Genomic DNA, 23,623 nt, shown 5'->3' with positions numbered 1-23,623 from the left:
GAGCAGGTGTGGAAGCAACACCACCTGCCTTTACATGGTGTCTTCAACATGACGAAAAGCTCTGGACTCCGTTCATGGGAGCAGACTTGAAGAATGTTCGATGTTAAGCCATTTGAGAAATGCTTGTTGGTGTATAAAATCCAGGCCAGCAAAAAAGATTTGAGGAAAACGGCAGAGAAGCTTGGGAAGGAATCTTTAGACCCAGGGTCTGAACAGTAGAAGTTGTGGCCAATGATAATGGGGTGATAACAATCGGAGTTTTGAAGGACTGAATGATATAGGAATGAAGAAAGTAACAAAGAGATTAGAGAAGGTTTCCAAAAATTAGTGATATTATAAAACTTGATCCTCACCTGGGGGTTTTAGATAAGATATAAACCCACTGAATGTAGCATTATTTTTGTTTTTGCGTTAGATTCCTGGATGTAAAAGGAAAAAATAAGATGGGAGTGTGTGATGGATGGATGTAGGAGAAAGAGACTTTGTAGTATTTGTGACCAGACTTTTATCAGGACCAAACAGGTTTCACCCCTATTATCCGCAGGTTGATGCCTGAATAGACGTTAATCCAATATTCTGTTCAAACTCTGGAGATTTGATTACCAAGTTAATTTTCTTCCCCTTTTTGTTTGGCTTTACCTTGGCATGCATTTCCAAAAGCTGGAGGTCTGCTCCAAGATTCCTAACAATCCAGTCTCCTAGATGACTTGGAGTTATCCTGAAGTGCCTCTTTAAGGTTTGCCTGATGCCCCACTTTCCTGCAAGACAGGAATCTGTTCACTGTGGCACACTGGCATCATGTCCTCCAAACAGAACTGCACCTGTTTTTGGTAGCTTCAAAACTCTTCTTGTGCGAGTTGGAGTTCTGTAATGTATTCTGCAGAGTAGAGGGTGCTAAAGTGGATATTTGTGCATTGGGCTGGTTTCACAATGGTTAAAAGATATCCAGGAAGGAGAAGAAATGATCCCATTTTTCAAGAGATAATTGCAGATTTTCCCTGCACATTAAATCGGGGGCCCTACCCATATCAGGTGGCGAAGGGAAGCAGAGTTGCTTGAAAAGTAAATTGAGGTCTCTGCCTTGTGTGCTTTGTAAAGACATCAAAAGGAAAAACAGTGAAATAAGGGCTGAATTCTTTACTTGGACAGTGGTTCTGAAGCTTCCTCTTGGCTCACACTATTGATTGTACACTTTGAAGTACAAAGTTATACCATTTTGTGTCTTGTTGTGAACAATGCCACACTCACTGAATATCAACTCCGAGGTGTTATTGGTCTGCTTTGTATATACAGTGACGTATCTGCCAGAGAGAGAATTTCCTTCCTAATTATGTGCAACTCTGTATCACTTTATCACCCCTTGACATTTTCCAGCAATACAGAATCTCCCAGCTGCAGCTGCTCTGTTCTGCTTCCTCCAGCTCCCACATTTCAAAGATAAAATGTAGTTATACAGCACGCAGGAAGCTGATGCAAATTTGCCCATGAGCCGGGCTGCAGTAAATTGGGATGAGCACAAAGCATCATTTTAAACCTTCCACTGCTCAAAATTCTCTCCACCCTGCCTTGAAATTCCAAAGTCAATCTCTTGCTGAAACCCTTCAGGCTCTGGGGTAGCAATTAGTGCATATGCAGAAACCCGCCATCAAACATTGGGTGTGAAAGCACAAAGCACTCTGTGGCAAAATCCTGAAAGAGCAATAAATGGTACATTACATGAGCCTTTAGACCAAACCTGGAGACTTGGGGGGAAAAAAACAAACTACATGAGGAACTCTCTGTCAGGCAGCATCTGTAGAGGAAAATGGACAGTCAGTATTTCAGGTTGAGATGTTCAATCTGGACTTCCAGTGATGTCACAGCTGCAGATGCATGGCTGATGTTTTGCAACTGGATGCATTTTCTACTGCTCTCCCTCCCTCACCACCTCACCCCCATCAGGCTTAGAACCAAGCATCTAAGTCTATTAATACCAAGTGAGAGTATCCTTATTATCCCAGCTATTGCTGTTTAGTTCTGTAGTATGTGGAGAGGCTGCGAGGAAAGCAAGAGGGTTAGGAGGCTGAAATTAACAATCTTTTATTTCCCTTGTATTTTGGAGCAAGAGAATGTTTTGTATGGTGGTATATAGTTGTGGGTCATAACTAGTGATTTCTCTAAAAAGGGTTTATCCGATGTGAATGAGATGTGGTGGCTGATAACTGCTCACCCACTAGGTCCAAAGGTCTGTTCCTTTTGTGCAATACCTCCTACATATTGATTAATACAAAAACAGATGAAGCATCAATTTCATTCCAGGAGAATTAGGATGTTGGAATCCACAGCCTAGAGGAGCCTCTGGCTACAGTTGGCTGATGCCATTGCCTGTTATCTCCACAGAACAGAAGCACAGCCACCAAAACTGAACAACAGTAGGGAGAGCATCATCAAATGGTTCAAAGAACAGCAGATCCCACTGCGAGCTGGGTATGAAAAGCACAGTGATGTCATAGCTCTCTGGTTTCATGGTAAGCTATTGAAATCTTTTTTCTTTTTTCATTCTTCCTTGCTTTCATCACTTCCCCAGTGGGATTGCTAAAGTGTGGTTTGGTCTGTTTGCAGGATGCCATTGAAAGTATCGCTACTGACTTGAGTATTTCTGCAGGAGTAATATGTATCTGAGTCCAAGTGTAGGTGGCACAACTTGGGGAGGAGCCTCTACTGTAAGCCTTTTCTGTCTTGTCAGTGTAGCCAAGGGAGGCCACTGTAGAGACTACACACTGCGATCTTGCAGTGGGAATGGGGATTAATATTTAGTGAGGATATTAGAGTGGCGATTAGCAGTGGCAGAGGTTTGCAGAAAAGAACATTGTTTTGGTTCTTGGTAGTCAATCATCCTAGCTCTAGGATATTGCTGCAGGAGTACCTTTTGGATAATCACCTTGTTTATCTGTTTCATCAATGATAACCTTTCACCTTGAGAGATCAAAAGTGAGAATGTTTGCTGATTACCCAATGCTCATTTTGATTTACAATCCCTTGCCTGCATGCAGCAAGACCCAGACAGCACTCATGCACTAGTTGATGAGTGACAAAAAACATTGGCACCACAAAACATTCAGATTATTATTACAAGATTCAGAGAACCTAACCACCTACCCTTCACATTCAATGGCATTGCCATTGTTCAGTCCCCAACTATCACTGTCAACAGTTGTTAGAATATCACATGGATTAGCCACGTTAGATTGGGTGAGATGTTAGCTATCCTGTAGCAAATAATGGCCTGCCATTACTTCCCACAAGCCAAACCAACATGAATGGCTGTGATGTTTCATTCGCAGGTGAGCTCAACTCCTTTTATGCATGTTTTGAAAGGGAAAATAAAGCTACATCTTCGCAATTCTCTGCAGCATCTGGTGATCCTGCGATCTCTGAAAGATGCTCTGACCTCAACCTCTGAGACAAAGGCATCAAGCCTTGACAGTGTACCTGGCAGGGCCTGAAATCCTGTGCAAACCAACTGGTGGGTGTGTTCAAGGACATCTTCAGTTGCACTGCTGCGATCGGAGGTTCCCACCTGCTTCGAAAGGGCGACAGTCATATGCCAAGTGATACTCGCATCAACTGTGAAGTACTTTGAGAGGTTGGTCGTGGCCAGAGTCAACTCCTGCCTAGCAAAGACTTGGACCCACTGCAATCTGTCTATCATCACAGTAAGTCTACAGTGATGCAATCTCACCAGCTCTCCATTCGGCCTTAAATTACCTGGACAATCGAAATGCCTACATCAGGCTGCTGTTTATTGATTTCAAAACAGTGTTCAACATCATCATACTCTTGGTACTAATCAACAAGCTCCAAAACCTGAGCTCTGAATCTCCATCTGCAACTGGATCTTCACTGGGAGACCACAGTCAGTGTCGATCAGACATAACCTCTCTTCCTTGCTGACAATCAACACTGGCACGTCTCAGGATGTGTGTTTAGCCCAATGCTCTGCTCTCTCTACATCTATACTGGCAATTTATATATCTGCCAATGATGCCAATATTGTTGGCAGAATTTCAGATGGTAATGAGGAGGCATACTGAAGGGAGATGGATCAGTTGTTTGAACAGTGTCACAACAGCCTTGAACTGATTGTGGACTTCAGGAAGGGCAAGTCGAGGGAACACATGCCAGTCCTCCTTGAGGGGTCAGCCATGGAAAGGGTGAGCAATTTCAAGTTCCTGGGTGTTAACATCTCTGAAGATCTGTACTGGGCCACAACATATTGATGCAATTACAAAGAAGACATGACAGTGGCTATATTTCATTAGGAGTTTGACGAGACTTGGTATGTCAGCAAGGACTCTAGCAAATTTCTACAGATCTACCATGGTGAGCATTCTAACTGGTTGCATCACTATCTCGTATGGATGAGCCACTACACAGAATTGAAACAAGTTGCAGAAAGTTGCAAAATCGAGGGTCCATGGACACTAGCCTCCCCAGCATCGAGGACATCTTCAAAAGGTGATCCCTCAAAGGCTGCATCCATCATTAAGGACCCTCATCACCCAGGACATGCCCTCTTCTCATTCCTATCATCAAGGAGGAAGTATGGGAGCCTGAAAGCACTCAATATTCTAAGGACAGTTTTCCCCCCCCCCCCATTGCCCATTCAGAAATCTGATGGCAACAGAGCTGTATCTACTACCACACATTTTTTTGCTATATTTTTGCACTGTATTATTGCTTATAGTTGTTTTCTTTATGTATTGCACTGTACTGCTGAGGCAAAACATCGAATTTAATGACATGCCAGTGATATTGAACCTGATTCTGAAGCATTCAGAGTCAAACACCACAAATCCTTTTTTTTGCCATCTATAAGGCACAGGTCAAGTGTATGATTAGCTGTTCCGTCTTAATAGTGTCAGACTTCTTGAATTGGAGCTATACTTGTAAGGGCAAGTGGGGAGTTCCAGGAATTGCACATGGTGTCAGCAAAGGAGAAGCAGTACATTTTCAAGTTAGGATAACCTGTGCTTCCTGCTGTTTTGTCCTTGATGGCTACATCATCAACAGCTGATACTAGAATATTTGTGGCAAGTAATTGTTTAAGGTGTAGAGTTGTTATTGTAGTTTAACTTTCTTGTGCTTAGAATTTTGGATATAATCACCTATGTGTATTTGTTCAGTAAATTTTCTAGTATTGTAGTTGATTCTGTTTGCAGAATTTGGAGGTTAGGTCGCAAATGGTTCATTATCAGTTGAGGTGACATCAGTATGCAATTAAGTTGATTCGGTGTTTTCTAGAAGCTTCTTAATTTTTCTGCAAGTGCCAAACCGCTTGAATCTATCTATGTCATTATGTTACATCTTATCGATGAAATTTGCTTATCTCTCTAGTCTGAGATAATTGTTAGTATTAGACAACCACACTTCTTTGTTCTTTGTCTGTCTTTGTTCTTGTAATATTTGATGAAATGGTCATAAGGTCCAGACTTTTGTGCCTCATCCTTGACTTCTGAAGAACCACCAGATCGAAGTAACCTGATCCAACACAACCAAAGTGAATTTTATAGATGGTACACACTGCAGGCAGGGTAACATGGAGGATGGGGTTCCCTTTAAGTGGGCTTCTTTGTCCTAGATGGTGTGGAGCTTGAGTGTTGTTGGAGTTGCCTCCAGTTGAGAATATTTCATTATTCTTTGGGGACCTGAGTCACTTCCCACAGATATCCAGTCTCTTCATTGCTCTTTAATAAACATGGTATGTAACAAGTTCAATTGACTTACTGTCAAAGATGATCCCCAAGTTGTTTTTGGTGAGACTTTGTGATGGTTATACCATTTGAATACCGAGGAGTGATGGTGGTTGTTGTAGGCACTGATCATTGATTAGTTAAGTGGAAGGTTCACTAGACATTTTACAAAGGGGGCAATGAGATCAACCTGACTTGCTACATCTGTTTTAACCATGTGACCATTTCTGATGAGATATTCTGAACTATTGTACCTGAGATGCACCTTGGTGCTGGCTTTACTAAATGAAATAGTTTGTTTCAATACTCAAAAACAAGCCTCCACCCAAATTCTACAACAAATATTGAATTAGTAGCTGAAAGGAGAATTATTGAAACGTTTTTTTAAAATGTAAGGCTCAAACAAAAATTTCAAATGCAAAGCTTTGCAACTTGGAAAAACTGCAAATCAAAAAACTAAAATTTAACCTTTAAAAGAAAAGCAAGCAAAGTTTGTGTTCACCTGTTATGTACTATCATATGATGAGAAGTTTGTTGCCTTCTCATGCTAGTCAAATTCATTAGTTCTGTTGATTTTATTTTAGGAAACTCATGACTTTGGGAACATCTGTCTTTAACATTTGATGCACAATAAACCCTTGATTTAAAGGTTTAGGCCACTGACAACTTTACTTTTGTCTTCTACTCACTGCTTGCCTGTGTCTCTCACTCCCATTCATTAGAGACTTGTGTTCAGGGTCTCAGCCCTTTTGCACAAGTCATTGAAGATGACACAATAGCTTGATTGCTCCCATGAAAGGAATCTTCAGCAGCTCCAGCAAATAGAATGACCCTGTAAATGATCCATGAGGGCAATAATCTATTTAAGCACAAGACATTGAAAATGTAGACTGCTGGCATATCTTCCATTGTTCCTGTGTTACATATTAAATCATCAGTGACCCTTTAGTCTTTCTGTAAGATCAGGGAGTAGACATTGGCTTCATTAAACTCTTTAAAATGTTTAATAGCAGTGAGAGGTTGAAAATGTCCTTGAATACTCCCGCCAGTTGGTTGGCACAGTTTTTCAGAGCCTTACCAGGTACTCCATCTGGATCTTACGCCATGCAAGGGTTCACTCTCTTTAAAGACAGCCTAACATCGGCTTCTAAAACAGAGATCACAGGGTCATCAGGTGCAGCAGGGATCTTCACACCTGTGGTTGTATTCTCCCTTTCAAAGCGAGCAGAGAAGGCATTGAGTTCATCTGGTAGTGAAGCATCACTGCCGTTCATGCCATTGGGTTTCACTTTGCAGGAAGTAATGTCTTGCAAACCCTGCCAGAGTTGCCGTGCATCCGATGTCGCCTCCAACCTCATTGGAAATCATCTCTTCGTCCTGAAATAGCCCTCCACAAATCATACCTGGTTTTCAGTAGGCTAATCAGTAGATTTGCTTATCGTTTACTTGAGTTTTTTTTCCTGCACTAAACTCTTCTCCCTTGATCTGCAAATCTTCACCTTGAAATAATCATTATCTGAACTTCCTTAGCCCTATTTAACAGAGAATCCCGAAGAATCATTTGCCTTCAGCTGAAGAAATCTCTTCTCATCCCTCATGAATAACAAGCTCTTTTTTAAAAAAAAAATTAAAAATACAAAATGTTGGAAATACTCAGCAGGTCTGTCAGCATTTATGGAAAGAGTTCTTTGACCTGAAATGTTAATGTTAACCTTTCACTTATTGAGGGTCTCTGGTATTTTAGATTTTCTCATTACAGACATCCCAGCCAGGGGAATCATTGCCACCTCATCTATCCTATAAAGCACCATTTCAAAAACTGGCATGAGCTCACTGAAACAGGCAGCTTCCATAGTCCAGAGGGTGCACTTCCAGCCTGCTTGATCCACCCTGTTTCTTCTCTCACCCCCCGCCCCTCCATCAACCTCACCAAACACCTAGGATTGTCTGATTTTTTTAAACTAGACAACCTGGAAGGAAGATTGTCAAAAAGAAATATTTTAGACGGTGGTTAGATGCACAGCTTTTACGAGCAAAGGCAGATTGAATTGTAGTATTCAAAATTATCTGAGGACAAAATATGCAGGGTGGTTTTATGGAGAAGGCTGGTACTGGGTATAGCAAGATTGCCCTTGCCCGAGTTGAATAGCCTTATTCCATGCAGCACACTTGTGTGACTTTCTACCCTAAACCTGTTTTCTTCCTTGTGACTCTTGACCTTTAAACCCATTTTTTCATTTTTGCTTTTCAAAGTTTTGTATCTTGAGGTCAATCAAGGTATCTATGAATTGCAGATGACATTTTTATTTACGGGAGGTTTAAGGTTGTGTGGTTTGGTCATAGAGTATCTAATTCTACGCAGACTGAACGACTGGCCAAGACTGGGGCCTAGCTAAGAAGCATCCACAGCGTACTGGTTTATTTTTAGGCATTATAACAAGACGAGAGGCTGAGGACCTCCTGAGAAAGAAGACAACTGGATCATTTCTAATCAGAATCAGTGAGCGGATGACTGGTTACTGCCTGTCCTATCGAAGCAGTGATGGGTACAAGCACTTCCTGATTGACTCCTCCAAGGACTCGTACACATTCTTCGGTGTAGACCAGTTACAGCATGCAACACTTGCAGACTTGGTAGAGTACCACAAGGTAAGAATTATTCTCCATATTGCTCAAAAAAAACAAAGGTCACAGTGCAAGAGGTTATTTTGCCCATTGTGTCAATGTTGAGTATTTAAAAGTGTAACCTGTATTTCCTATCCTTGTGTCTTGTGCTCCTTCCTACCCACTTGAAGTATCATGCCAGAAGAAATGGGAGCAAAAGTAGGCCATTTGGCTCATTGAGTTTGCTCAGTCATTTGATCATGGCTGATTTATTTTCCCTCTAATACCATTCTCCTGCATTCTCTAACCTTTGATCTACTTCCTAATCAAGAACCTATCAACCTCTGCTTTGGTCTCCACAGCTCTCTGAGGCAATGAATTCCAGGGATTCATTTCATCCTGCTGTCATTTGAATGGGATCCTGGTCAATATGACATTCCTTGGTCCAGTTTCCAGTTTTTTCTTTCCCTAAACCTGATAGCCAACTGATGTATTAAAAACTGTTAAGGGGGATTCAAATTATAACTTTAAGCCCTAATGTAGTAATTGTTTATTGTTGTCATGTGAAAATAAACAAGGCTAAAACATGTACCTCAATGCAGTGAAAAGCTGTTTTGCTTGCTGTTTATACAGATCAAGTATTACATAATGTATTGAGGTACCTATTTTAGCCTTGTTTATTTTCTACCTGAAGGAAAAGAGAAGAATGAATGATCAGGGTAGGTGGGTTATTTGATGCTAATAGTTGCTTCACTGAGGCAACAAGAAGTGTAGATGGAGTTCATGGAGGGGAGGATGATGTGCTGAGCATTGTCCACCACTTTGCAGTTTACTGTCTCATGCAGAGCAGTTGCCATACCACACCCATTGTGCATCCACACAGGATGCTTTCTATGATGCATTGACTAAACATTGGTTTGGGTCGATGTGGGGGGCGGGGGGTGGAGAAAGCTAAATTTTCACTTCTTGAGGAAGTAGAAGCCTTGGTGAGCTTTCTTGGCTGTGGCATCTATGTGTTGACATCAAACTCTTCCAATCAATGTGTGAATGTAAAGTTAGATATAAGGCCATGCGACATAGGAGCAGAATTGGGCTATTCAACCCATCGAGTCTGAACCACCATTCTATCGTGGCTGATTTATTATCCCTCTGAGCCTCATTTTCCTACCTTCTCTCTGTAACCTTTGTCACCCTGTCTACTCAAGAAACTATCAACCACCACTTTAAATAAACGCAATGACTTGGACTCTACCGTGTCTGTAGCAATGGATTCCATAGATTCACCACCCTCTGGCTAAAGAAATTCTTCCTCATCTGTTCTAAAGTGATGTCCTTCTATTGATCTGCTGCCCTCTAGTCCTAGACTCCCCTCACTATAGGAAATATCTTCTGCATGTCCTCTATCTAGGAGTTTTAATGAGATTCCCCCTGCACCCCAGTCCTCTAAACTCCTGTGAGTGCAGGCCCAGAACCATCAAACTTTCCTTGTATGTTAACCCTTTCAATCCTGGGATCATTCTTGTGAACTTCCTCTGGACCCTCTGCAATCTTTTGTTAGATAAAGGGCCCAAAACTGCTCTCAAAACCTCATGCAGTCTGACCAATGCCTTATAAAGCCTCAGTATTACATCCTTGCTTTTATATTCTAGTCTTCTCAAAATGAATGAGATGTGAAATAATTTTGAACCTTATTTGTGATTTGAAGTGTATTGCATAATTTTAATGCCTTGAACATAACCATTGTTTTGGCTGCATTCAGTGACAGTTTCCTAATCTTAAACCTTACTTTTGTCAGGATGAACCAATCACACTTGCAGGTGCTGAACTCTTGCGTGAACCTTGTGGCCAACAGGGGGACCCTCCAGACTATGACTATCTCTTCAACTGAGGCCAAACATCCAGCGTTATTGACTGCCTTCATTTTAGTGAAGAACTGGGTGAAGTTGTTGAGCTTGCCAATTAAATTATGCTTCCTCTGAGAAGCTCTAGCGTTGTGTAAAAGGAGGGGAGGGGAAGTTTGGAATCAAAATAAACAGTATTTGCTCATCTATATTTTTACAGAACAAGTTTACATTTGGGTTGAAGATCAGTTACATTTCTGGAAGGACCATGTTGCAATGGTGCACACCTGCTATATTACAGATTAAGAATCTTTTCTGTAGAGTTTGAACTAAACTGCAAGTACACTTAATTTACCAGTAGATGAAAAATACATTGTACAGTTAATTTGTATTTTCCCCTTGTTGATTGACGGGGTTACACTAGTGATGCAAGCCTCTTAATCTTATCATTATATTGTGAAAGAAATGTATTTTCATACAGCTGCCAAATTTTTTAAATGAATTGTGCTGTCTGCATAATTTAGGAAAATAAAGGGAAATTGAAGAACCATGTGTTCTACAGTTAAGTAGGATAATTTCTAAAAATTATCTAAGCTATTGAATTTTCCAATTATTGTACTTTGTATTTAATAAAGTGGAACGATGACTATAGTTAATCCTTTTGTTAAATGCCTGGACATTCCAGTCACCAGTGAGGCTGGTCTACAAAGAATGCAGTTAGCTAATTCAGTTGCCTGATTTATAACCAAAAATGGAATTTGTTGGACAAAGGCAGCTGGATCCTTAACAATGGGTCTTTAAGTGGTGTATGGTCTGCCTAATGAAGCAAGATGTAGGTCATCTTGGGAATGTGCAGCTGTTCAGTTATTGAGATCCATAAGTGATGCCTGATCTGTGGTTTCATTTCTTTAAAATTTCTGATATCCAATGCAAGTAGGTTTTTTTTCCATTTTTTGGTTAGTCTGCTAGATCAGGTAGGCAACTTCGTTGGCATGGATGACTTGGGTTGAAGGGCCTGTTTTATGCTGTAATACTCATCGACAGGAAGTTATGTGCAGCTTATATTTAAAAAATAATGATTTGCTTAGGCTGCATCTGGAGTGTTGTATTCAATTCTGGTTGCAGAATTTAAAGATGTGGAGACTTTGGAGAGGGTGTTACCCGGCTACTGCTTGGATTAGAGAGCATGACTGCAAGGAGAGGTTGGACAAACTTGGGCTGTTTTCTCTGGAGTGGTGGATGCTGAGGAAAGGCATGACAGGTTTGGAAAATTTATGCAACTCGTTGATAAACAGCCAGTATGTTTTCCCTGGGGTTGAAATGTATAATACTCGGTCATGCATTTAAGGTGAGAGGGGAGGAAGTTCAAAGAGATGTGTTGGCTGGCTAGTGATGGAGCAAATATGATAGTTGTTCAAGATTTTCTTGGATGGGCACATGGATATGCAGAAAATGGAGGACTATGGGCATTATGTAGGTAGAAACAATTAGTTTAGTTAAGTAGTTAATTATTTCACGCAGCATCATGGTGTGATTTATTTATTCCTCTTCCCCATTTTCTAACTCTGGCTCCTCATCCTTTTTTTTTCCAGTCATGATTAAGGGTCTCAGCCTGTAACGTCCACTATACTCTTTTATTTCCATAGATACTGCCTGCTTGCTGAGTTCATAGAAACATAGAAAACCTACAGCACAATACAGGCCCTTCGACCCACAAATCTGTACCGAACATGTCCTTACCTTAGAAATTACCTCGGGTTACCCATAGCCCTCTATTTTTCTAAGCTCCATGTACCTGTCCAGGAGTCTCTTAAAAGACCCTATTGTATCCGCCTCCACCACCGTCGCCGGCAGCCCATTCCACACACTCACCACTCTGTGTATTAAAAAAAACTTACCCCTGACATCTCCTCTGTACCTACTTCCAAGCACCTTAAAACTGCCCTCTCATGTTAGCCATTTCAGCCCTGGGAAAAAGCCTCTGACTATCCACACAATCAATGCCTCTCATCATCTTATATATTTCTATCAGGTCATTTTCATCCTCCATCGCTTCAAGGAAAAAAGGCCGAGTTCAGTCAACCTATTCTCATAAGGCATTCTCCCCAATCCAGGCAGCATCCTTGTAAATCTCCTCTGCACCTTTTCTATGGTTTCCACATCCTTCCTGTAGTGAGGTGACCAGAACTGAGCGCAGTACTCCAAGAGAGGTCTGACCAGGTTCCTATATAGCTACAACATTACCTCTCGGCTCCTAAACTCAGTCCCATGATTGATGAAGGCCAATGCACTATATGCTCTCTTAACAATAGACAATAGGTGCAGAAGTAGACCATTCGGCCCTTCGAGCCTGCACTGCCATTCTGAGATCATGGCTGATCATCTACTATCAATACCCGGTTCCTGCCTTGTCCCCATAACCCTTGATTCCCCTATCCATAGGATACCTATCCAGCTCCTTCTTGAAAGCATCCAGAGAATCGGCCTCCACTGCCTTCTGAGGCAGCGCATTCCACACCTCCACAACTCTCTGGGAGAAGAAGTTCCTCCTCAACTCTGTCCTAAATGGCCTACCCCTTATTCTTAACCATGCCCTCTGATTCTGGACTATCCCAGCATCTGGAACATATTTCCTGCCTCTATCTTGTCCAATCCCTTAATAATCTTATATGTCTCAATCACAGGTTAACCACAGAGTCAACCTTCGTAGCAGCTTTGAGTGTCCTATGGACTTGGACCCCAAGATCCCTCTGATCCTCCACACTGCTGAGAGTCTTACCATTAATACTGTATTCTGCCATCATATTTGACCTACCAAAATGAACCACCTCGCACTTATCTGGGTTGAATTCCATCTGCCACTTCTCAGCCCAGTTTTGCATCCTATCAATGTCCCGCTGTAACCTCTGACAGCCCTCCACACTATCCACAACACCCCCAACCTTTGTGTCATCAGCAAATTTACTAACCCATCTCTCCAATCCCTCATTCAGGTCATTTATAAAAATCACAAAGAGTGGTGGTCCCAGAACAGATCCCTGAGGCACTCTACTGGTCACCGACCTCCATGCAGAATATGACCGGGCTCCAGCCACTCCGCCTTCTGTAGGCAAGCCAGTTCTGGATCCACAAAGCAATGTCCCCTTGGATCCCATGCCTCCTTACTTTCTCAATAAGCCTTGCATGGGGTACCTTGTCCTTCAGAGTTTTGTGTGTGTTGCCTGAATCTGCAACTTTTCTCTCGTTTGCCATGGAGTATATTGTTCTTCTGTGACGTGTCCATTAATCTAACTGAATTTTATTATTTCTGCTGTTCAAACAATCGTCGGTATCACCATGTTATGCCTTGTTTCCCATCACAATAAGTGATGCACGTAGGAAATTACATGTGCGAGAATTAAACTATATTAGCAAAACCTGCACAATTGTGAATGTTATCCTGATCTGAAATGATTTCCTTCCTTTTGACATCTGCCAAGTGGGCCTCCTAGCTTAGCTGGCTGTCAAACTGTCAGAGATTGAATGTATCTGGTAGAGGAATATTGAAAGTTGTTTGAAATCACTAATTTAAAATTTATACATTTGACCCTAAACCATGCACCAATATGAAGTCCAAATTCAAAAACAAAACTGCAAATTAAATAATACTTCATTGAAACTCTTCATTCGACAAAATGGAAACCTGTTCCTGCAATACCCAACCTAGTGTAGGGTTTGTCAACCTTCTTTCCCTGAAAACACAAACCACCCCTTCTCTAATGCCACCAGCTCTAATCCTGTATCTTCATTATATCCCTCTCTCTTCCTCGTATTCATGTGTCCATCTAAATGTCTCTTTAAAAACCCCTATATCAGAAGATGCATTCCTGGCATCCACCGTCCTAAGTATATTAAAAAAGAATGACTCTTGCCCCTTGCATCCCCTTTGACGGTGAAGGGATAGGTTCAATGCATACCCTCTGCAATTGGACAGTTCCACCCTCGTCTACTCTGTCTATGCCCCTCATAATCTTGTAAACCTCAGTCAGATCTCCCCTCAGCCTTGGCTGCTCCAGAGAAAACATGCACTCTAATCCAGGCAACATTATGGGGAAACCTCTTCAGTACCCCCTCCGAGGCCTCAACACCCTTCCTATAGTGGGGCAATCAGAACTGTGTGCAATACTCCAGTTGTGGCCTAACCACAATTCTATAAAGTTGCAATATAACCTCTTGACTTTTGAATTCAATGCCTTGACTAATAAAAGCAAGCATTCCATAAGCTGCCTTAACCACTCTATTGACTTGTGTAGCCATTTTCAAGGAGCTATGAATTTGGACCCCAAGATCTTTCTGCTCAGCATCACCATTAACAGTGTACTATCTCCTTGCATTTGCATTACCAAGATGCATCTCACATTTATCTGTGTTAAACTCCATCTGCCATTTCTCTGACCATATCTGCAACTGATCTTGGTATCATCCACAAACTTACTAACCTACCCTTCTACATTTTTCAGCCAGGTCATTTGTATACATCACAAAGAGCATAGTTCCCTGCACAGCTTCCTGCAGAACTCCACTAATTACAGACTTCCAGCTTGAATAGTCCCTTCTGTGCTGCTTTGATGACTGCATTACTGCTGCTTTATGAACCAATGCTCAGCTAGTCAATTTGCCTCCAGCTTCCACTATGATACCTTGACTATATCTTTTCCCGTCCTGTCTCCTGTAAAAATGCATTAGGATTCCTTAAGACACAGATCTTAGTCTCTGCCATATCTATTCCCAGCTTGAGGCTTTGCCTTCCTCTCCAGGACCTCAAATGTGCTCCTTCAAAGAAATGGATTTCCCTTCCTCCACCATTGCACCTTCACCTCCATTTCTCGGACACCTGTGCTCAACCCATCTAACTGCACCTTTACAAGGGTAGGGTTCATCTTGTCCTTACCTACCACCCCATGAGCCTCCATATCCAACACATCATTCTCCAAAACATCTGCCATCTTCAATGAGACCGTGAAGACCAAATACATCTTTACCTCCACCCCGCTCTTCTCTCTGCAGGGTTTGTTCTCTATGTGATCCCTTTGTCCATTCATTCCTTCCCACAAATCTCCTCCTGCCACTCATACCTCCAAGCAACAGAAATGCTACAACTACGCAATCACTTCCTCATCTCCATTCAAGGCCCCAGACAGTCCTTCCAGGTGAGGCGACACCTTCACCTAGGAATCTGTTGGGCTCGTCTACTCTATCCAGTGCTCCCAATGTAGTAGATCGGGCGGCTGGTGGCCAACCACTTCCATTCCTATTCCCATTGACATGATGGTCCATGGTCTCCTCTTCTGTCAAAATGAAGCTACTCAAGTTGGAGCAACATTTCATATTTTTCCCCTTCTTCCTCTTGCCCCTCTCTGGCTTCTTACTACTTCTCCTTACCTCCCTATCACCTCCAGTACCTCCTGTTCTCTTTCTCCTATGGTCCAATCTCCTCTTCTATCAGATTCCATCTTCTTCAGCCCTTTGCTTTTTCCACCTATCGTCTCCCACCTTCTTACTTCGTCTCCCTTCTTTCACCCACCTGACTCCACCTATCACCTTCTAGGCTATCCTCCCCACCAACTTATTGTTGTGTCTTCCCCCTTCCTCTCTAGTCCTGAAGTTTTCAGCTGAAAATGTTGACTACTACTCCACAGATGCTCTCTGTTCACCTGAGGTCCCTAGCATTTTGTGTGTGTTCTTTTGTCTAGGCATTTTGGAACTTGCTGGTACTTGTGACCAGCATGTTCTGGGATTTCCTAAATATGCACAACTGCAGCAATTTAAACAGCCTGGATTGCTGTTTAAATCCAGGAACTGAACAGATGTCAGTGCACAGATAGAGTAATTCATTTACTCCAGCTTAAACTGAACATGTCAGTTTGGAGAAAACTTTTTTTAAAGCTGGGATGTGTATGATCCAGGAAGTAAATGGCTGTACCTAATATCTCACTGATTCATTGAATAAGACTGTTCATATTATGGGCAATCAATTTATGCTACCGTGAGATCTCACTGCAGGCAGTAATTCAAATGGCTAAGTAGCATTTGTTGTGTTACTGCGTTCATTAATGCAGCTCCAGTCCTCCATTACAGCTGCTTGCATCTCTCCATTTCCCACTTGCTGCCAACTAATAGATAGCACTGATTTACTAATGAGACAGCACAGACAACATAATTTGGTCATGGTTATAGGAGACAAGAGATTGCAAATGCTGGATGCTGGAACCATAAGCAATCCGTGGGGGTAAATTGATTACTGATGTCGCAGCTCACAACTACGTCAAGACTAATGGCGGAGATAGAACACAGCCAGCACATGTCTTTATCGTCGTTATGAGCAGGAATGGTACCGGACTATATCGATAAAATGGATGGGTAGACCTGAAGTCAAAATAAACAGCCGATGAAATAAAAAACAGAAGATAGCAGGAAAACACCACAATTCAGGCTGCATCTGTGGATCTCAGCATCCATCGGACCTGATTTATGATCCCAACGTTATCAGTTTTTAAAACAGATCTTAGAGGTCAATATTACTGTAACATCTGGAAGGGTTATAAAATACAGTATGTTAAAATGTTCCTCCTAAAAATAACTAACTGCCATTCCCATCAGTTGGAAGCCAACTCCAATGAGAAGAATAGTTCTGTACATTTATTGTGAAACCTGTTCCGCATTTACAAAAGCCAAAAAGCACTATTTTAGCTTGTCCAAATTCAGTAACTGTAGTACTTAAAATGTCATAAATTAATTGCCTTTTGAAATGTGATACAATAGAAATCTGCAGAACAGGAAAGTAAAATGTAATTTTACAGTGTTCAAGCAAAACCTTCTCCAATGGAATTTGGTAGGGCTGAGTTAAGTTTTATAGCTCCACAAATATTGAACCAAGATTCAAAGCACTAGGTGTCAAACATTGCACGATGAAGTGTAGCTGGGATGTCTATAAATATTCCTTAAAACTTGGTTTCCACCCTGGTGCATATTCTCTGTAAAAAAAAAGTTAGTTTATAACCATTAAAATTTACTGTTATATTCTGACCATCTTTAAAAACGTGGGATGACTCAAAAGTTTTATTATGTTGTAAATCGTTTTAGCTCCTCAGGATCTGTCTTATTATGTCAATATCTTCAGCCTTCAATGAGATTGGCTTCTTTATATTTCAGACAGTAGCAATCATATGAAAGTCATTGGGAGAATTTGTCAGTGTATAGAAACAAGCGTCCTAGTGTGAGGGACAGAGGATCTCAGAAGCGGAGCACAGAAGTCCTACTGTTCTTAAGGCACAAATACATTCCAGCAGTGGTTCAGTCACAAGGCAGTTCTAATGTAGTCATGGGGTTCAGAAGCCAGCTGGAAATTAACATAAGATCACAGTAAAGCACATTCAACAGATGATGGATTGTACATTTGGAATGCACTCTGGGTGGGTCACACTGAGTTAACTTAAAGTTTATGCTGTGGCCACAGACCAGTGGTTTCCAACCTGAGATGCACAACCCCATTGCTGACTGGGAGTTGGGAAATAGGTGCCAAAGGTTACAGGGAGTCCTAGAGGTTTTAATAAGAAAAATAATCTACATAGAAAGTTAATGAAAATGAATATTCCCAGGCTCTTGGTTACACCAGCTTTTGGGCTGTTAGCATTCTGTAGGAAGACTTTGAATAGGATGGACAGTGATGGGAATAAGTTTCCAAGGGGGTTAAGGCATTGGTAGTTAACTAAGTGCGAACACGTACGTATGAAAAAGTTTGCTGTGGAGCTAAGTGCAATGACGAGGACAAATGCTCACTGAGAGTGAGTCTTAAAAGCAATTATTGCAGCTTTATGACTGAACTTTGTGGATTGTGAAATCTTTTGACTAATATGATGGGGAGAAAAATATTCTATTTATGGGAACCATTGAACAATAAAAAAGCAGATTTAAGGTCATGGTAAAAAGACTAGAGAAGAGATTTGGTTTTGTGTTAATGTCATGAGCACGAAAATAAATGCACCACCCTAGTGAAAGCAGCTTCATTAAGTATATATCAAATTCTCTTGCTTGTTATTAAGGGAAATTTTAATGAAGGCAGAAGCAGTAGAATGAATTAAATAGATCTTACACTGTTAATAGGCTGAGAGGTGTTCTTTCTACATGTCCATGGTTCAAATAAATCTCTAAATGCAAGTGTGTAATACAACAGGAATGTAGGATCCAGATATTTGAGAAGACATGGGATCAGAAATGAGTGTGGTGGCTGGTTTGATCAGCACTGTGTAATCTGGTACATCTTTAACTAAATTAAATTAAGAATGTTCAGCCTTAATGTTCAAACATTTTTAAAATGTAGCTCACTTAAACATGACACTTCTTAGCATTGAAGTACTAAACAGTTTCAAAAATATGAACCGCAATCCACAGACCTGATAAATCAACAGATTACATTACTGTACAATATTGCATAGATTTTAATTATTAACATGTTTGGCTCAAGGAAATTTACAAAACTTATTTAACACGTTTTTAAAAATACTCTAGGGCAATCAATTTATTCTGAGTCCAATCTTACCAAAGAGAGGAAGATATCTGTTTTTTGCCTTCGTTCCTTCTCTTCCCCTCTCCTCCTCACCAGTAACACAGAGCTGTTGACTTTGAAGGAAAAGGTTATGAGGCTGCTCAGCTCCTCACGATTGAGATAAATGGGAACCAGTACATGGGCAGTGCTGACAATGCATCAGAAACAGTACAGTCAATGCTTGAATCTGCCCACCTATCAAGGAGGCAAGGTAGAGATGACAGACTAAAAGGTCAAATGGAAATCTTATACTGTACACCTGTAGGGGTTTTCTCAGAAATCACCACTGATGACTATCGTGCCTTACAAAATCTCCAACTTTGATAATCACCTGGAAGAATAAATCCTCTGTATTTTTTTCATAAACATTGAAAGTACAATTGTAAAGTGCAAATGAGATTTAATAAGAGCAGGATTAAATCACAAGCCTTTGGTAACAATTTATGTTTTCCCCTTTCCAACCCTGTTCTCCTGAGAATCAGTACAAAATCAGTTATTATGGTCCCAATAAATAGTTGCTCCAAGGGAAATAAAATCCATAAGGCTTTGTCCTTCTTGAAAATCTCAAACCTGAAGGCCTAGATTTAGCCAACAACAATACCTGTCATCTTCCTTCAAGAAACCTACCCACAGTTCTCCAGTGGTCTAGCATGTGGATTACCCCTTTCCCAAAGTTAGCTGATGCCAGGTATCACCACAGCAGATCACCTGCATCCAGTAGCACTGATCTTACCAAGCAATCCAAATAGCTAATCACACTGAAGAATTCTTAAACAGCAAGCCAAGTAGCAAAATATTCTTAATTTTTAACTATTGAGAGTGAAAAATTTAACAATTAAATATTGTAAACAATTTTCAAAACATAAAAGTAACTTAAATCATTTTAAGAGTTGGAAATAAAGGTGATTCCTGCATTACAGCCATTTGGGTAAATGGAAATTTGCCCTTACAAAATTCACAACTACCCGAAAATCTGCATTGTGGAATAAAACTCGTTTTCAGAGAATTTGTCAGAAAAATGTAAATAAATAAAACAAAATTTATTTTTCTTCCAACTTAACATTTGTTAACATGTGCACAGATGACACTGCCTTGCGTTATGGAGAATTGCAATTTGGACGGTTTTCTAGGTACACAATTCCCACCTGTTCCCCAAACACACACACACACACACACACAAACACACACACCATAATGTAGGGTCGCCTGTACTTTATTTGATTAAATAAAACTGCACATACAACATTAGAGTTTCAGGGCCCAAGAGGTGTTTAGCTGTCGTTATGGCTTAAATTCATTATTAGGGACCCAGTTGCATCTCATTCATCAAGACATAACATTTTCAGGGATTTTACAGTGAAAGCTGTTTGCAAAAATATTGAAGTTCTTGTCAATCCAGTAATTGGGCATGCACCTGCAGTGAATTTAACAGTGCATTATGGAGGAGTGGAGGACCATGGATTGCATCCATAAATGTGGAATTCCATAAATTACTGACACCTGAGGTTGCTGTCAGTCTCACAGTGTAATGCCAGAAAATTCCAACTGCTGTAGTAATCCATGCCTATTTTTCTTCCGTAGTTGAGAATGAGTTTTGATTGATTGACAGGTGACAATCTGAAATCTGTGCATCTAGTCATTGGTCTCTCCATAGCATCAGTGATAAAATACTGTACATCTGCAAGATATTTGTTAGCCAAATGCTAACAGCCATAGCTACAAACACATAAAGAAAAGGAAAGAGCTAGAAAACCAAAAAAAAAGTTTAAAGGCTGACCCACCATCTTGGAAGGCAAAAAAGAACAAGGTAACTCCACTACCTCCAAATGGGAAAAAATCCTGATTTGGACACATTCTACCATCTATGAATTATCACTTTGTTAAAATCATGGAAATCCTCACTGCTTTGGCTGAATGGATTGTACTGGTTTACAAGTCAGCTACACACCATCGTTAGCTCAAAGGTACCTACAGATGGATAGTCAGTACCCATGTTCCAAGAACTAATTGTAAAAATATTCTGGATACCCTTCACTGTCCTGGTCAGTCTTAGAACAGCTATGCTTTGGGACAGTCTGTTACGATCCTCTTGTGCATATTATGAACAGGAAATGGCTCAAAACATCCAAACTAAATTCACCACCAGAATTACTTGCGTGGATCCGGTAATAAAACTTGAATCTCAGGTTTTGTTACCATGGCCAAGGTATAACAATCAAAGGTTTTTATGAAAGAGTGGATCATGATTCCAAATATGGTAAAGATACAAACTGGAAGTAACACTGTCTTCACTGAGATGCCTGGAAAAATGTACTCCATCAATCACCAAGTTATTCTTGGTTTCTTTGCTGTGTAGTTTTGTTAACAAGGTTTTAAACACACAGACACAAACACACACAGACACACACACACACACACACACACACACACAATCTAGAAGTCATAAAGCAAACAAGAAACAGTGCAATAAAATGTTGAGAGAAAGGTTGCAGAATCATTAATTCCACTCATTAATTTGAAATGAAAATTGTTCCAATATGTCGGCTCCAAGGAGAATCGACTCACTGTGTGGATTTTTTCAGCCAGATCCTTGGAGTATGGACCTCACTTCTGATAGTTTCAAAACAAAAAACTCTGTACTTTAGTTTTCTACTTTACACTTGGTATATTGTGGCAGCTATTGATAAGGAGCCAATCATAACAATCTTTCCTATTATCCAAGGAAACAACCAAAACCTACATGATAAATGGCAATAGACGATACTCAGTACAGAATATTGCACCTATGAAGAATTTTTAAAAAGGCAGTAGAAGTCTCAAGCACTCTACCTTCAATATCACCCACAGCCATTCTGATAATTTCAGGGTTTCAGTAGCCTGGCTCCAGCCACCGTACAGCAGCAAACAATAATGCCAAACTGGGCAGTCGAACAAGTTAGAGGAAGTTGTATAAATTCTCAAGGGAAAGCCAAGAAATATCCCTTGTGCCAAGCCAGCATCCCTCACTCAGCCATTACTTCTCAAGAGAGATTTGCTGTTTGTTCATGGTAGCTTAGCGATTAACACAACACCAGCTGGGATCAGGGTTGAATTCCTGCCACTGTCTGTAAGGAGTTTGTATGGTCTTCCCTCCCACGTTCCAAAGATGTACAGTTAGGGTTACCATGGCAACACTTGCAGGCTGCCCAGCAAAATCCTTGAAGATTTGATGTAACACAAAACAACGTGTTTCACCGTATGTTTCAATGTACATGTTACAAATAAAGCTAATTTTATCTTCAAAAATTGTGATGATTTCTAACAAATATAAAATAAATACTTGGACATAGATCATAGCCCAGGAAGCAATTTAGAACTTTGAGGGAGATTGTAAGGTGCTTTATGAATGCACACTTTTCTTTTAAGAGTGTTCTAGTCAGTCTCCACCTTGATCAACATGTTCAGTTCTGGCCCTGTGACACAGGGAGGCAGTGAATGACTGAAGGCAATGCAGGGAAACAAACCAAGAATCCCATTGTCAAACACCTAGACAAAAGTTTTCAAGAAACCAGCAATCTATAGCCTGAAAAAGTCATGAAACAGTGACCTTAAGGACATGTTTTAGGGCAAGTAAAACAGATAGTGAATTGAACTCAGGGACAAGTGGGTAGTACATTAAAACTAGTAAAAGTCTATTTGAATGGACTCAAGTAGATTCATTAAGTTACATCATGTTAAGCTAGTCTGGACCAGATTAGCTTCCTCCTTCATGTGATTCATGATTGTCTTAAGTGACTATATTAGCCCTCAAAATACTGTATCACTCTTCACAGTAAATCGTTAAAAAAGAGGACTTCAACTCTGTATAGAATACAGTCCACCAACCCTTCCCCCTCATACACACCCCCCAAACACTGTTGTGTTGTCATGGTCAATAATCATTAATACCATCATCCTGTTCATTGTCTCATACTTCACATTAATTTTGAAGGACTAGATATTTGGATCTGCAAATGCCATCCGAATAGTTTTGACCAACACTGCAGCAAAGCATTTATTGCAACTTCACAGGGGAGTCCAGAAGTACCCTCTGTCTGAATTGCACGACATGGTGTGAACTTTCCTTCCATTCTACATCATCACCAGCGTCGGGTGCTTTGATGCTATACGTGATGCAGCACAGGTTTCCCTTATGTTTTTTTCATGTTGACCTTGTGTCGCTCTTTGCGCAGATGTGCTTCGATCTCATGACGGAAGACCAGCATTCCCAGTTGTCCATGCGAGGCCTCGTTCATGGCTTTCGACTGCATGCACATGCGATACTGCTCAGGGGTCAGCTCATCCACACACTGTTTCTCGTGCCAGAGGTGGAAGAGTCCACGGACTGGCGTTCGAACCACTATCAGGTCACTGTGGAGGTACTTGCGGTAGAGGTGAACATCCTCACCTCCCCATCCTTTTATGTCCAAGTCAAAGCCACCTAGAGGAACAGATAATCCAGATGTTCAACCATTTCATGATCAAGTTAAAGCAAGAAAGCTTCACATGGTTAACAAGAATCCCAACTCAGACAATACAGCCAAGTATTGGGTTAGAGCAGGGAACCATTAAAGTGCAATGGGAATGCATTCATAAAAATGAATTGTATTTATTGTCAGGGAATCTTTACTTTGCAGTCTTTTTAACTGCTTGAATCCATTCAATCATGCAGTTATTCAATCCATACTCCTCGACCCCTTACCTAATGAAATCTAACTTTAAAATTTGAAACAATTAATCATTCCTGGAACGAGTAGGTGAAAGATCCAGATTACTCTCAGCCAACATCTTTCGAAATATTTCCAGACTTTGGTCCAATTGGCTTGTTTGTGGATTATTTTTCT

At 40.8% G+C, this 23,623-nt stretch overlaps 2 protein-coding genes across 9 annotated transcripts in view; one reads left to right on the top strand and one right to left on the bottom strand.

The window, feature by feature from the left end:
- The window catches only part of sh2d4a (SH2 domain containing 4A), a 56,687-nt gene extending 45,868 nt beyond the window's left edge, over positions 1–10,819 (top strand). For all 4 annotated transcript variants that reach the window (XM_063046767.1, XM_063046765.1, XM_063046764.1 and 1 more), the window contains exons 7-9: positions 2,380–2,507; positions 8,161–8,381; positions 10,132–10,819. In XM_063046767.1, coding sequence (XP_062902837.1) covers positions 2,380–2,507; positions 8,161–8,381; positions 10,132–10,224 — 442 coding nt within the window. In that variant the 3' untranslated portion in view covers positions 10,225–10,819. The remainder of the gene's footprint in view (positions 1–2,379; positions 2,508–8,160; positions 8,382–10,131) is intronic.
- A 7,711-nt stretch (positions 10,820–18,530) lies between these two features.
- Positions 18,531–23,623, bottom strand: part of LOC134345692 (chondroitin sulfate N-acetylgalactosaminyltransferase 1-like) — a 224,682-nt gene continuing 219,589 nt past the window's right edge. For all 5 annotated transcript variants that reach the window (XM_063046763.1, XM_063046760.1, XM_063046759.1 and 2 more), the window contains one exon: positions 18,531–23,220. In XM_063046763.1, the coding sequence (XP_062902833.1) occupies positions 22,931–23,220 (290 nt within the window). In that variant the 3' untranslated portion in view covers positions 18,531–22,930. The remainder of the gene's footprint in view (positions 23,221–23,623) is intronic.

The sequence above is a fragment of the Mobula hypostoma genome, chromosome 4, assembly GCF_963921235.1.
Source record: "Mobula hypostoma chromosome 4, sMobHyp1.1, whole genome shotgun sequence".
Lineage (NCBI taxonomy): Eukaryota > Metazoa > Chordata > Chondrichthyes > Myliobatiformes > Myliobatidae > Mobula > Mobula hypostoma.
The sequence above is the reverse complement of the archived record's forward strand: the minus strand, read 5'-3'. Positions and strand labels throughout refer to the sequence as shown.